The 14,684-nt window shown below is 37.8% G+C and overlaps 1 protein-coding gene across 1 annotated transcript in view; it reads left to right on the top strand.

Annotated features, from left to right (window-relative positions):
- The window catches only part of PTBP3 (polypyrimidine tract binding protein 3), an 88,932-nt gene that overhangs the window by 27,363 nt on the left and 46,885 nt on the right, over nt 1–14,684 (top strand). Inside the window, 1 exon segment of the mRNA XM_027839071.1 lies at nt 7,345–7,420. Within this exon segment, the coding sequence (XP_027694872.1) occupies nt 7,345–7,420 (76 nt within the window).

The raw sequence follows: 14,684 nt of genomic DNA, 5'->3' as shown, positions 1-14,684 counted from the left end.
GCTTTTGAGTTCTCTTCTGTGCTTTTTACAGACCCTCTTTTTCTTTTTCTTTTGCGTTATTATTGCTCAACCTCCTTCCTCTCAAATTTTAATAAAGTATTAATAAAGTCAAGCAAAATTAATCCACATAGTAGCCATATCCAAAAATGTGTATCTGTCAATCTTGTGTCCATTACTTCTCTGTTAGGAGACAGATGACATGCTTCATTACATCAGTCATATTGTGAAAAAAAGAATCAAAAGGGAAAAACCACAAGAAAGAAAAAAAAAAGAGAAAATAGTATGCTTCAATATTCATTCAGACTCCATAGTTTTTTCTCTGGATCCCCCTGAATTTTGAAGTTCAGGATGCTGGATCTTCAGTGTTCTCCCTGGTGACCCTGATCTGGAGTGTCCTAGATTGTCTATTACTTGCCTTAAGGTTGTTTTATAGTTGCTATATCCTTAGACTTGCAGACTGTCTCAAGGGAACCCTCTGTTTTGTTTTTGTTTTGTTTTGTTTTTTAGGCAATTGGGGTTACGTGACTTGCCCAGGGTCACACAGCTAGTAAGTGTCAAGTATTTGGTGTGAGGCCGGGGATTTGAGCTCAGGTCTTCCTGACTTCACGGCTGGTGCTCTATCCACTGTACCACCCAGCTGCCCCGGAACTCTTTGTTTTTGCCACATCTGGACACCTGAGTCTTATATGCTCCATATGTCACACTGTTTCAGGGTGCCTATACTGTCCTGCATTATTGGCTTTGATGACACCTCCCTTTTGTATTCTTTAGGAATTTCCAGCTAGCATTATTATACAATTCTGGGGTAGAAGAAATCCCTTACATTAATCCTTTCTACATCTTGTGACTCCTCTTTCTCTGTGATCTGGTGACACTGGCCTCTTTCCTCAAACAAGACGCTATCTCTTCTGGATATTTGGGTTTTTGGTTTTTTTGTGTGTGTGTTTTTTTGACTGTTTCTCATGCCAGGAATGTTCTTCCTCCTCACTTCTACCTCCTGTTTTCTTTCAAGTCCCAGGTAAAATCCTACTTACAGGAAGCCTTTCCCAATCCCTCTTAATTCTAGTGCTTTTCTTCGGTTGATTATTTCCCATTTGTCCTTTATATAGCTTAGTTGCCCATAGTTATTTGGATATCGTCTTCCCCATTAGATTGTGAGCTCCTTCTTTTGCCTTTCTTTGTATCCTCAAATGCTTAGCGTGGTGCCTGGCACGTAATATAGGTGATTAATAAATAATTACTTGTTATGGAGTCTCATTGGATTTCTTGATCACCATTTGGTCTGATGTGTATCTCTGGGCTTTTTTTTTTAAAACTGGAGTGGGTTTGTGGGAACCCAGGGGGTCTGATCTGAATTCAGGTAACCATCTTATCAGGAAATTGATGACATCTTTTTTTAAATCAGTCTATCAAGAAGCATTATTAAACTCTTAATGTTGACACAAGAACTGTGCTAAGCACTAGGTATATGAAAATAAGAGTCTTTGCTCTCATGGTGAGGAGACGTGTACATAAATAAGGACTTGAAAGACACTTGGAGAGTTGTTGGAAGGTAACTGTAGAGGGGAAGGCCCACTCATTTGACGGAGGAGGGAAGGAGATGGGCAAAATGAACAAGGACAAGGAAAGGCCTCCTACAGAAAGTGAACTGATACTTGAAAGATGTCCGGAATTTCAAGAGGTGAGAGTGAGCAGGAGAGAACATTCCAGGTAGTGCAGAGGCATAGAGAAGGGAGATAGCGTATCCTGTGAAGAAACAGAAACAAGACCGAAATGTCTCAACTGTAGAATTCATGGAGGGGGGAATAGTGTGTAAAAAGTCTGGAAAGGTTGGAAGGACTAAGGTGATGAAGAGTTTTAAATGCCAAACACAGGAGGAGGAAATGTAGGGTTGACATGATTACACTCAAACTTTAAGCCAAGCATTTTAGCTTGTGTGGAAGTTTGGAATGAGAAACTTGAGACAGAGAGACCAATTAGAAGGCTATTGCAGTAGTCTTGGCAAGAGATAAATGCCTGAATTAGAGTGATGGCTATGTGAGTGGAGAGATGGGATTTTATATTACAGAGTCTGTGGAAATAAAAATGACAGGGTTTGGCAACTGATTGGATATGTGGGGTGAGTGAGAGTGACTGAGTCAAGGATGACATGGAAGTGATGCCTTTGACAGTAATAGGGAGGTTTGGAAGAGGGGTGAGTTTGGGGAGGTAAAGATAATGTTTTGTTTTGGACATGTTAAGTTTAAGATGCTCTTAGAGTATCCTGTTTGATTGTCCAGTAGACATTTAGTGACGTGAGATGAGAGCTCAGGAGAGAGAGGGGCTGGATATATAGACCTGGGAGTAATCTGCATAGATCAGTTGAAACCATGGGAGCTGATGAGACAGAAATTAGAGAAGATAGAAGGCCCAAAACAGTCTTGAGTGACAGGTATAATTAGTGTATGTTACTTTGATCAAATTGGGCAGTGGATACTAAGGTAAGGTCTGATAGGTAAAAAAAACCAAGATAGAGCAGTCACAGAAACCAATAATGGATGGAGGAGGAGGAGGTAGTCAACAGTGTCAAATGCTGCTTGAAGGGTGAGGATTGAGTAAAGGCCATTTGATGTGGCTATTAAAAGGTCAGTTGAATAAGGAAGTAGAGATAGCAAACATAGCTAGATGGTTTTTTTCTCCCATAAACGTTTAGCTGAGGAAGGGAGGAAGGATGAAGGGTGATAGAAGAAATAGGATTCATTGAAGGTTTTTCATCCTTTAAGGATGAGCAACACTTGTATGTGTGTGTGTGGTAACTGAGGAACATGTCATTTAGGAGAGATTGAAGATTAGTGGGAATGATAATGGGGGAATCATCTGGAGAAGATAGGAGGTGATAGGATTCAGGGTACTTGTAGGGTTGTTATTTGACAAGGAAAAGAGCCACTTTCTCATTTTAAGCACCTATTTTGCAGTGTATCCAATTGTCAATATGCTAAATTGCAGAGAATAGGAAGAAAATGAAACAACCTGCTGCCAAGGTGTGTGCATTTTATTGGGGGGTAGGGGTGGGAGTGGAAGAGAGACAACATGTATCCATATAAGTATATACAAAATAAATACAAAGTTATTTTGAACGGGAGACCTTAGTAGCCAAGGCAATAAGGAGAGACTTTTTGGAGGGGACATTTGAACTGAGCTAGTAATTTTAAGGAGTGGATTTCAGAAATGGGACAGCTTGTGCAAAGGATACCAAGGAGGAACATCAAGTAGGCTCATTGGCTGAAATATGTACAGTGTGCAAAGGGGATAATATAATTTGGCCAGAAAGGGAGGTTGGAGCAAGATCGTGAAGGGCGTTAAATGCCAAAGATAGAATCTAGAGTTTGTGGCAGGGGAGTGAAACGTGTTCTTTAGCGTCAGATACAGTAGGCATTTAAAGTCCTTTACGATCTGCTCCATCTTACCTTTCCAGCTTCATTGTACTTTACTACCAATGGGCTACCTATCCTGGCCTTCTTGCTGTTCCACACATAGGACACTCAGCCTCTACTGATAACTTCATCCCCATTCTCTGCTGCCTTTGCAGACTTTTCCCCATTGAAATGCACTCCTTCCTCACCTCCACTACCTGAATCGCTCCACATCAAGTGCCATTTTTTTCTTGAGAACTTTTCTTACCTCTTTTTTCTCCTAAATTCTAATTGCTTACTCTCTTCCTTTAGTTACCTTTTATTGATTTTTTTTTCCCCCAGACAATTTGGGTTAAGTGACTTGCCCAGGGTCACACAGCTAGTAAGTGTCAAATGTTTGGTCTGAGGCCTCGGATTTGAACTCAGGTCCTCCTGACTTCAGGGCCGGTGCTCTATCCACTGTGCCACCTAGCTGTCCCTATTGACTTTTTTGTATACTAACATATGTACGTGTCTTCCCCCACAGAATGTGAGGTCCTTAAGTAGCAGGAACTGTTTCATTTTTGTTTTTGCATTCCTAGCACCTAGCACATCGCGTGGCACAGAATGTTTAATAGATATTTGTTGATTAATTGAAAAAGAGACTTACTAAAAGTTTATTATGCCACATTTTACAAACAAATTTAAGGGGTTTTTTGGTTTGTTTTTAGGATATACCTGGAAGTTAGTATCGTATACCATTATCATTATAGTTATCAGCTTAATTATAGGCACTGGTTTTTAATGTTGTATATTGTTTTAAAATACTGTAGTTTTAGCTTGGTTAATGAGTCCTAGAAAATCAATCAATAAAATTTTATTAAGTACCTACCATGTTCCAGGTACTGTGCTAAGGACTGGGGGTACAAAAAAGAGTCAGAAGACAGTCCCCTCCCTCAAGGAACTTATGTTCTAATGGGGCATACCAATGTTATGTACAAACAAACTGAGTAAAGTATAAATAGGAATGAATCCGTAGAAGGAAGACACTGGAATTGAGGTTATCTGGGAAGGCCGTGTTAGAAGAGAGATTTGGGGAAGGCTTCTAGTGAGATTTGGAATTTTAGTTGGGACTTAAAGGAAGCCAAAGAAGTCAGTAGGTGAAGTTGAGGAGGGAGACTGTTCCAAGAATTGGGGCTAGCCAGAGAAAGCAATTAAGAATGGATATAAACTAAAGAATTTGGTTTGGTGGAATATCATGTAAGAGTTTACTGTAAGACTTATACTGTAAGTCAACTATGAATTGATTTTCTTCTTTCTTAAGAAATTAAATTAAAAACTCTAAGGCAGGAAAAGAGTACATAAAAGTAGTTGTTTGACTGACATTCTAGAATGGCTACTGCATCATATCACAGTTCATTAAAGTACTTTTTTTTTTCCCAGAGGAGTGTAAAAAAATACTTCCCACAAGTGTTTTTTTCCACTAACATATTCTCCCCATTTGTGTAATATGGTGACCAGAATCAGCATTTTTGAAAAGTTTCTAGTACAAATAGTTACACTGAGGACAAATAAGGACATGGATTAGTTGGTAAAGAAACAAACTGGCATAACCATTTCTTATTATTTTTCTTTTTCACCTTAACTAAGAGTGTAGTGGGGGGATTTCTTCTGGGGTATGGCAACTGCTATCACTTAATCTTGTTGTTATAGATGCATAGTTTTTGCTAATGGGGGAATAGAAAATTTTGGGGGTTTTGCTTATTTTGATTTAGACATGATTTAAATTTTTAAAAGGAAAGGATAAATAAACTGAGCAGCAAAAGAGATTTAGTGGAAAGATGTGTAGAACCAGGAAAGACCTGGATTTAAATCCTGACTCCTTGTACTATAAATTGTGACATTGGGCAAGTCAACCTCTCTGAGCCTCTTTCATTCTGTGATTTGCCCATAGTTACATAAATTTGGGATGATGCTTCCAATATCTGCTTTTCCAAAGTAATTGTGAAGAAGTTTTTAAACATAAAATCCATGAGTTCTATACAAAGGTTGAAGTTGTTCTGATTTAAAATGAAGTCACATATTGGGGTTTACTGGTATAGTTTAGAACACAGTTAGCTGCAGTTCCTTTTTCTCACTTTAATGTTGTATAGGGATGTAGGGCATGTTGTAGATCAAGCTTATCAAGTTCCATCCAGTTCAGCCCAGATATCATTTCCTCTGGTCCTTAAACTGGTCTGTAGCTATCATGGCTCTTTTAAATCTTATCTTGGCCCCTAGGTTGAGGAAGAACATTTCATTTTTCCATTCTGTGCCATTCTGCTCCAGTTTCCTTCCTTGGCTTTAGGCCTGTGTACACCTTATTCATTTTTCTTCCCTGGGTCTCTGGGACTCCAGGGCACTTGAAGTCCTCTTATTTAATTTTTTTTTTTTTTGGCTGCTTCTCCTCCTTCCCCCATCCCTCCCCAAGTTCTCTCTGACCTTTCTGGTTTTCCTGAAGCATATAGGATCACAGTTCTAGAGCAGGGAGGGACCTTAAAGACCACCTAGTCTAAACATTTCATTTAAGAGATGAGACTGAAACCCTGAGAAGATTAAATGGCTTTTGCCCAGAGTCACACAAGAGGCACACAAGTGAAATGTGCTAGTCTACTGTTAAAGTTGGTTTTATCTTACCCATTCCTTATCACAAAAGTCCTTATCACAAAAGTTTTATCACATTAAATTTACTTGATTATATATAATAAAAATAAGAAACCAATTTTTTTTAATCAAGGGAATATAAAGGATATCCAGCAAGTACTTGGATGTGATTATGGTATAAATGTAAAAAGCTGTAAAAGCGAACTTTTCTTGCTTGGCAGTTGAAACACATGCTTTAAAAGGGAGGAGGACAATCACCTGGCTGTGGCTTAATACCTCTGGAACCTTATGTAAGTCATTTTATTAGTTAGGCTTCAGGTTTATTGTTTTTAAAATTATATAATTGGAGTAGGTGATCTTCCAAGGTCCCTTCCAGCCCTAAATCCTAGGAACCATTTGCCATAGCTTCATTTGAGTTATATTTTTAATCTTCTAAGGAAGTAAGACTATTTGACCTAATGTATTATTTCTGCCATGATTTACTTTATAACATATTACTGAGGAGCAGTTGGCATTTGTTTCTCATGTAATTTTTACATTAGGAAATTGTGAAAATCATTAGTCTCAAATTTTTTTTTTGATCTTTTGGAGTTTTACTTGCCTTTTGATACCTAGTATCCAGTATTTTGTCCAACATATGTCTAATATGGTACCTAAAATGAGTTTGAATAAAGCCATGATTTAAATGTCATAGTGGAGCTTGCTGTTTTAACAAATCTGTGTTGAAATATTTTGTAACATCATCATGTTTTGTAGTTTATAAGGATTTAGATTTTGGAAGGTCCTTAGAAGTCACCTAGTTTAGTTCTCTCATTTTATGGAGTTATCAGGCAGGGGGTCTGAGTCATTTGTCCAAAGTCACACAGATAATAAATAAAACCGGGGTTTTAATTTTGAGGTCCTTTGACTCCAAATTCAGTTTGTAGATCAAATTTTACAAAAGCAAGGTATTTTGATATGCCAACTTGCCTTCAACAGTGTTGTATTTAGACTTCTGTAAAAAACATTTAGGAATTGTATTATGATCTTAGAGTAATGCTTAAATGGGGAATAAGATAATTTTGTAAACTATAATTTAAAAAACTTACTTTTGAGAAATGAGAATTGTTTATATGTTAGAGGCTTAATTTTCTCTGTACTCTGTTGTTAGAATAGGGTCTTATATTATGGACAGAAAATTCTTGGCAGTTCAGAGTAGAGCAGGGCTTATAATTTGTCACTTTTTATGTAATCAAAATAACCCTTGATGCCGACAGCATGTGCTGCCTAGTTATATAGTCCCATTGTAGAAAGCCTGTTTTAACTTTTTTTTTTTCCTTCCCATTTTTAGCGGGGATCTGATGAGCTTCTTTCTTCTGGTATTACTAAGGGGCCTTTTACCATGAGCAATTCGACTCCAGCTACAGGTATAGTGAAAATTTGATTTTTTATTTATAAAGGTTTGGCTTTACGTGACAGTATATGTGGCAAATAGTCCATTTTGTCATTTTATTCCTGTGGTAAACATAGATGATATGCACAATGGGTCAAAGTAATATATTGCAGAATAGTCTGTTGTACATACAAATTTAAATTCTGAATTCTGTTTGGTCTAAAATCTAAGTCCTAAAAATAAGGCTCAGCCTTGACATATTGAGTCTTTTTTTCTCTGTAAATGTTTGTTGGAAACCTGAGGACTTGAACTTTAGGGCAGATTTCATTAACGCTAAAGTATTCAGTAAGTTAGCACACTTTATTGCTGTTATCAAAAATTCTTTGAAAAGGGTGTCCATTTCTAAAGTTTCATTCTCAGCCATATAATATGATTGCTTTTTTCTTTTGAAATACTTCATCTTTAAAATATGGTAGTTTAGATTAGAGCAGGGTTAGGCAAACTACTGCCCATGAGCCAATTCCAGCCCACTGTCTGTTTTTTGTGACCTGTGAACTAAGGATGGCTTTTACATTTTAAAATAAAGCCAGATTTGGCTTTCCAGCTGTAATTTGCTGACCCCAGGATTAGAGGAATTAAACTCTTTACAAAGCATTCTGTATGAAATATCCTAGAATTTTAGGGCAGAAAGCCACCTTTGGATTTTTCTAATCAAGCTCTTTCATTTTATAGCTGAGGAATTGATTCTCAGAAATACTGGTATACTCAAGGCCACACAGCTAATTTGCCTTTTGTTCTTAGTTTAATTAAAAATATAATATGTTAGGATGAGCTTTTTGAACTATTCATTTTAATATTGAAGGGAACTAATAGGGTTGGAATAATAACAGGGAAAAATAAGTCTTAACTTATTACATGTTTTATTTTTTCAGTAACATGAATGTCAGTTTTTCCATCTATTGAAATTAACCCTTTATTAAATAAGCATGTTACAAAAAACAACACTATGCTAATCACAGGCATTCAAAATCAGTTTTCAAGCATTTATTAAATGCATTCACTGTTGGTGCTAAATGCTGTGGATGCAGAGATAAAAGTGAAATAATTCCTATCCTGTATCTGCATGAAACATGAGTAGTAGGGAGGGGAAGGCACTAGTGATTGAGGTGTTAGGGGATGGAATCCAATCCCATTAGAGGTCTCCTGCAGAAAGTGGTGTTTGAAGGAAGCCAGGACTTCTAAGAGGTGGAGGTATGGTTGGAGAGCATTATAGGCAATATAGAAGCCAAGGAGGGAGGAGATGGTATGCTTAGTGTTAAAAGGAAAAAGTCCAAGATAGATAGTTTGTGGAGGGGAATAATATGTCAAAAAGCTGGAAAATAGAAAAGGCCAGGTTGTGAAGAGTCAATAAACATTTAAGCATCTGCTATGTGCTAGGTACTGTGCTGAACATCAGGGATCCAAAGAAAGGCATAAAACAGCCCCTATCCTCATGGAGGTCACAGTGTAATGGTGGGGGAAAGGGGCAAGGACAGCACATAAAAAGAACCTGAAAAGCTGGGGTGGGGAGGAGTTTGAAGGAGGGAGATATTTGGGTAGCATGGGGCTAATGAAGTTCTTCATCTAGGATGGGAAATCATCTAAGGAGGTAATAGAGTTGAATAGATCTTGGAGAAAAATAAATTTCTGATAATTATGCCGACTAGGAGGGCAGCTGGGTGGGAAATGATGAGGTCAATCCCTGAGTGTCTTCCTTGACCGGTCAAGGATATGGGAGGAGTTCTCCACTGTCCACCCTTCACTCTCTCCAATCAGAGGGAGGCAGGAGCCCCATGGGTGGTGAGGAGGTGTGAATTTCAGAGTTTGTTTCATCTTGCAGAATGATAAGTTTCTGACCATCAAATCTGGAAGTATGGCCAGGTGGTAAATGATGATAGAAGAATTCTAAATGCTAAGTTGGAGTTTATATTTGATCTGAAAATGAATAGGCAGCCATTGGAGTTTAATGAAGAGAAAGAGGAGGATAGTGTTGACTTGATCTGACTCACATGTAAGGAAAGTCACCTTTCACAGCAGTGTGGGAGATGGCTTGGAGTGGAGAGGCTTGGGGCAAAGAGACCAATTAGAAATGCAGTAGTATAGTCAAGAAGTGATGAGGACTTACTACTATAAATGCATTGGTTGCTATGTGAATGAAGAGATGGGGATGTATAGAGATGTAGAGGTAAAAATGACAAGATTAACAACTGGATCTGTGGGGTGAGACTGAAGAGTCAAGAATGACACTTGAGTTTGTGTGAAGCTGGGTGATTTGAAGGATGATAGTACCTTTGACAGTAATAGGGAAGCGTGTAAGAACAATGAGTTTGATTAGTAAAGATAATGAATTTTGTGAAATTTCCAATAGACAATTAGTGATTTAGGATTAGATGTATAGATTTGGGAGTAATCTGTATATAGAGGATTACTGAACCTATGGGGAGCTGAGGTGAGAGAGAATAGAGAGGAGGGAAAAGGCATGGAATACTTAGTGGGTGTGATGTGGCTCAATTGGTAAATATTGTGAATATATTAAATATAGGTTGGGTCTGTAAGGGAAGGTTTTATGGGGAAAATGTTACTATGGTTTTGCAGGATAAACAAGCTTTATTTAGTCAGGGAAGGGGAGAGATATTTTAGGTGGATGGAGCAGAGCAAAAGCATGGAGGCAGGGAATTGAGTAACCTTTTGGTTAGATTGGAGGGTTCCGGAAGATGGTTATTTGGTGGTAACATTCAGAAGATATTTTGGGCCAAATCATAGAGCACTTTGTATGCTTAGAAGAGTCTAAATTTTACCATGTAGCATTAGCTTGTTGCAAGTAATGATTTAAGAATTAGTCAGTAGATTAATTTTTTTGTTGTTATTATTATTATTCCCTTGCTCCTATCCTTAACCTCTGGCAAAGAAAGTGTACTCTAGTACCTTTTTAACCTTGAAAATTTTTTTTTAGTCAGTCAAAATATGCCTTCTCACCACCACTCCTCCATTAACCCCAATTGAGAACACAGGAAAACAAAATGCATTACGAACATTTCAAAACAAATTTCTAAATTGGCCTTGTCCAAAAAACACACCTGTCTTGTTCGGCATTCTTCATCCTTCACCTCTGTCAGGACATTGTTTCATCATTAGTCCTGGAATCCTGATTGGACATTATATACTGATAAGAGTTCAGTGGTATTCTATCACATTTATGCGCTATAACTTGTTTATCCATTTCCCAATTTATGAGCATATCCTTAGATTCCCATTCTTTGCCACCTCAAAAAAAAAAGGTATAAATATTTTTATACATCTTTAGAGTTTGTTTTACTTAGGGCTAATCCTTCCCTTAATCTGCCCTCTCTGTAATTCCTCTTCCCCCCTTCCCCCCTTCCCCTCTTGTTTGCTTGTTGAATGAGATGTATTTCTGTACCCGATTCTGTGTGTGTTCTTTTTTTTCTTTTGACCAGTTCACATGAGAGTGAAGTTTGAGCATCATTTGTTCCTTTTCTCCCTTCACCCTTCCTCCTTGTTTGTATTGATGTCTTTTTTGTTCACCCTCCTATTCCCCTCTCTTTCCATTCTTTTCTTAAGCTCACTAAGATATAACAAAACCACTCTCAGACTTTGACTAATTGGATTCACTCTATGAACCCCGAGGATGACATAGTTCTGAAGGGATACATACATCATCTCCCTATTATTTCAATTTAAGCAGTTTATTTTTGTTTAGTTCTTTATCATTGTCCTTTCATATTGATCTTTTTATGTTTCTCTTTCTTCCTGTGTTTGATCTTCAAAGTTTTTAGTCTTTTCATCAGGAATGCTTGGAAGGCCTTTATTTCATTAAAGGTCCATTTCCCCCCCCCCCCGTAGCATATTATACTCAGTTTTGCTGGGCAACTTATTCTTGGCTGTATATCCATATCCTTTGTCTTCTAGAATTTCGTATCTAAGTTTTACTTTCCTTTATAGTGCTGGCTGCTGAATCATGTATGATCCTGACTGTGGCTCCTCAGTACTTGAATTCTTTCTCTCAGACTGTTTACAGAATTTTTTCTTTGTCCTTGGAAGCTCTGGGTTTTGGCTGTGATATTCCTTAGAGTTATCATTTTGGATTTTCTCTTAGGAAGTGACTAGTGAATGTTTCCTGTTTTCCATTTTACCTTCTGATTCCAAGACAGCTGGGCAGTTTTCTTTTAAGATGTCTTGAATTAGGATGTCTAGGTTCTTTTTTTTTTTTTTTTTGGTCATGGTGCTCAGATAGTCCAATGATTTTTAATTTATTTCTCCTTGATCTGTTTTCTAGTCCATTGTCTTTGCTATGAGATATGTTACATTTTTTTATATGTTTTCAGCCATTTGACTGTTGTAATATTTCTTGTTGCCTCATGAAGGCATTGTCTTCTATTCTAATATCCAGTGGACATGTGCCCATTCTAATTTTCAGGGAGTTTGTTGCTTGGACAAAGTTTTAAACTTATTGTGCCAAGCTGTTAATTCACTTTCCAATTCTTTCTTTCATAACTCTTATTTTCCTTTCCAATTTTTTCTTCCAGTGCTCTCATTCCATTTATGACATCATTTTAAACTTTTTTTTTTTAAACTCTCGGGGCAGCTAGGTGGCGCAGTGGATGGAGCACTGGCCCTGGAGTCGGGAGGATCTGAGTTCAAATGTGTCCTCAGACACTTGATAACTTACTAGCTGTGTGACCCTGGGCAAGTCACTTAACTCTGATTGCCTCGCCAAAAAGCAAAAACAAACAAAAAAACCCCTAAAAAACTGTTGCTTCATCTCTTCCAGGAATTCTAGTTGGAATTTGTAGCCATCCTGTGTTTTTCTCTGAGACAGTGCTTGTAGATGTTTTATAGTCCTTCTTTTCTGTGTTTGTGTCTTGAACATTCTTGCCATCATTGTAGCTCATTATGATGGGGTTCTTTTTTTGTTTTCCAATTCTTCTAGCCTATTTCCTGACTTCAGACTTGATGTTAGGGCTGGGCTCTGTCCCAGGAGAAAAGATATGTGCTGCTCCTGTTGTTGCATTCTTGGGATATTTAGTGTTGTGTTATTTTAGGATCTCATGAATGAACTGGGAACCTATAGGCTTTCAGTGCTGCCAAAGGGGTCTGATCCAGGCAGAGACTGATAACTGCTCTCCTGGTCTGAGATCTACAAGTTCTTGACTTGGGTTTGGGTCTGAGCAATAGTAGACTGGTCTTAGACTCAGCCACTGTTGCCCTGCTGGAAAAGCTGTGTTGATTCAGAGTGGCACAATTGTAGGCTCCTCTTTGGTCTGGATTTCCTGCCTTGGTTATTCCACTGCAGGCTGCACTAGATGCTAAAAGTGAGACGCTGCTTTGAGCTTGGGGCCTGAGCCACACTGCTGTTACTCACTTCTGAACTTTCTCCTTTCTCCAGGGCCTCCCTACCTGGGAACGCCACCCTTGTGCACAGGTTTTCTTCTTACTCTGTGTTGTACCTATGATACACAACTGAGTAGGCGGTAACAAAGCTGTAATTTTGCCTTTGTTAGCATGAGCCTGGTGGTACCCTATATATGGGACCTATTTTCCCTCAATGCCCACCTTCTTCGTGGGTGTTAGAATGCTCTGTACATGTGTATCGGCTCAACCCTGTCTCTGATTTCTACAGACCTCCCTATCTGTCTCCCTATGCTGAGTTGGGCTCAACAAACGACTCAACTGTGATATATTTATTTTTTTAAATTTTCCTGTCAATATTTCATTTGGTGAATTTTCTAGATCATTCTAGAAGAGTTTGTGGAGGTAGCTTACTACATTGCTTCCTATCACTGCCATTTGTCTCTGTCTCCTCACAGTCATAAATTCTTAATTCTTTGTATTGGAAGTCAGCTAGTCAAACTAATCATGAATCTTTTCTATATTGAATCCCTGACAGTCATCTATTCTTGAGTTCTTCACCATGATATCTTTCTAATAAATAAATGACAACAGGTCTAAAAAGATTTTTCATAAAAGAAAAGCCTTTTGAGAAGTAGAGAGATTAGTTTTCTGATTTCTATATCTCCTACTTCTAGTGTTTAGGGATTACTGTACTGCTCTTTTACTTACTGTTTACTATTTGCCTGTCAGTGTCAATAGTGCTCAACTTTTATTTTAGATACATTTTTTGCCATTTTGATATGTGAAAATGGAATTAGGTACTTAAGGTGCTTTGGTTTACTCAGGTGGTTTATTGAGCTTCAAGAATAGAAAGAAATAAAATCTTATATAAAAATACTAAACACTGTTTTGGGCTGGGCCTAGGAGCCAGTCCCCTGATAGTTTAGGTTTGATAGATGCAATTCTTATAGGTTGTTCAACAATTAACAAAAAGAGATTTCCTTTGTTGCAGCAGGATATTCCAACAAGAAGAGGCATTGAAGATAGCTCAAGTTAATTCAGCTCAGGGAAGCGCTTCCCTTGCCTAAGTTGCCCATCCTGATCTACTAGCTAAGCATCAGAGTTCCCCTAGAATTCCTCTTAGATGCTTTGTACTCTGGTTTTGAGGAAGTGATATCAACAATAGGAACTTCTAGTCCCATGAGCCAACCGCCTTTCCAGGAAGGTCTCAAAAACTTTAATGGAAAGACTGTCCTTATTTACATAGGGGAAGGGATTAGGATATTGTTCCAACTTGTACATACATACATATATTATCCTGCACTTCAATATTAACCATGCATAAAGATAGTACCAATTATACTTCACTTAAATTTTTGTTTTTCAGTTATCAAGTATTTATTCTGTCACCTCCTCTGGTGGGAATAAAAAAGGAAAAAAACAAAAAAAGCTTTGTAACATATATGCTTAGTGAAGTGCTCTCCCCCCCCAAAAAAATTCCTGTTGGCCATGTCTCAAAGTTTATCTCATTCCTTCTGTTTAGTCCCTTACATTTCTTAGGTTATAGGAGATTGTTTTGTCATCATTTTTCTGAAATCATGTTTAATCATTGAATTGATTAAGAGTTCTTAAATCTTTCAAAGTTGTTTCTTTTGCAATGTTGTTATTATAGTATAAATTGTTCTCCTGGTTCTACTCACTTCACACTGCATCCATCCATACAAGTCTTCCCAGGTTTCTCTGAAGCTGTCTTTCATAATTTCTTACAGCACAGTAGTATTATGTTAATATACTTTATTTAAGGTTTATTTAACCTTTCCCCAAGTGATGGACATCACCCTCTTAATTTCTCATATTTTACCAACAAAAAAAGAAGTGGGTAAAAATATTTTTTGAACATATAGAACCCT

The sequence above is a fragment of the Vombatus ursinus genome, unplaced genomic scaffold (assembly GCF_900497805.2).
Source record: "Vombatus ursinus unplaced genomic scaffold, bare-nosed wombat genome assembly UNPS02014832.1, whole genome shotgun sequence".
NCBI lineage: Eukaryota > Metazoa > Chordata > Mammalia > Diprotodontia > Vombatidae > Vombatus > Vombatus ursinus.
Note: the sequence above shows the minus strand (reverse complement) of the source record. Positions and strands in the feature narration are given on the sequence as shown.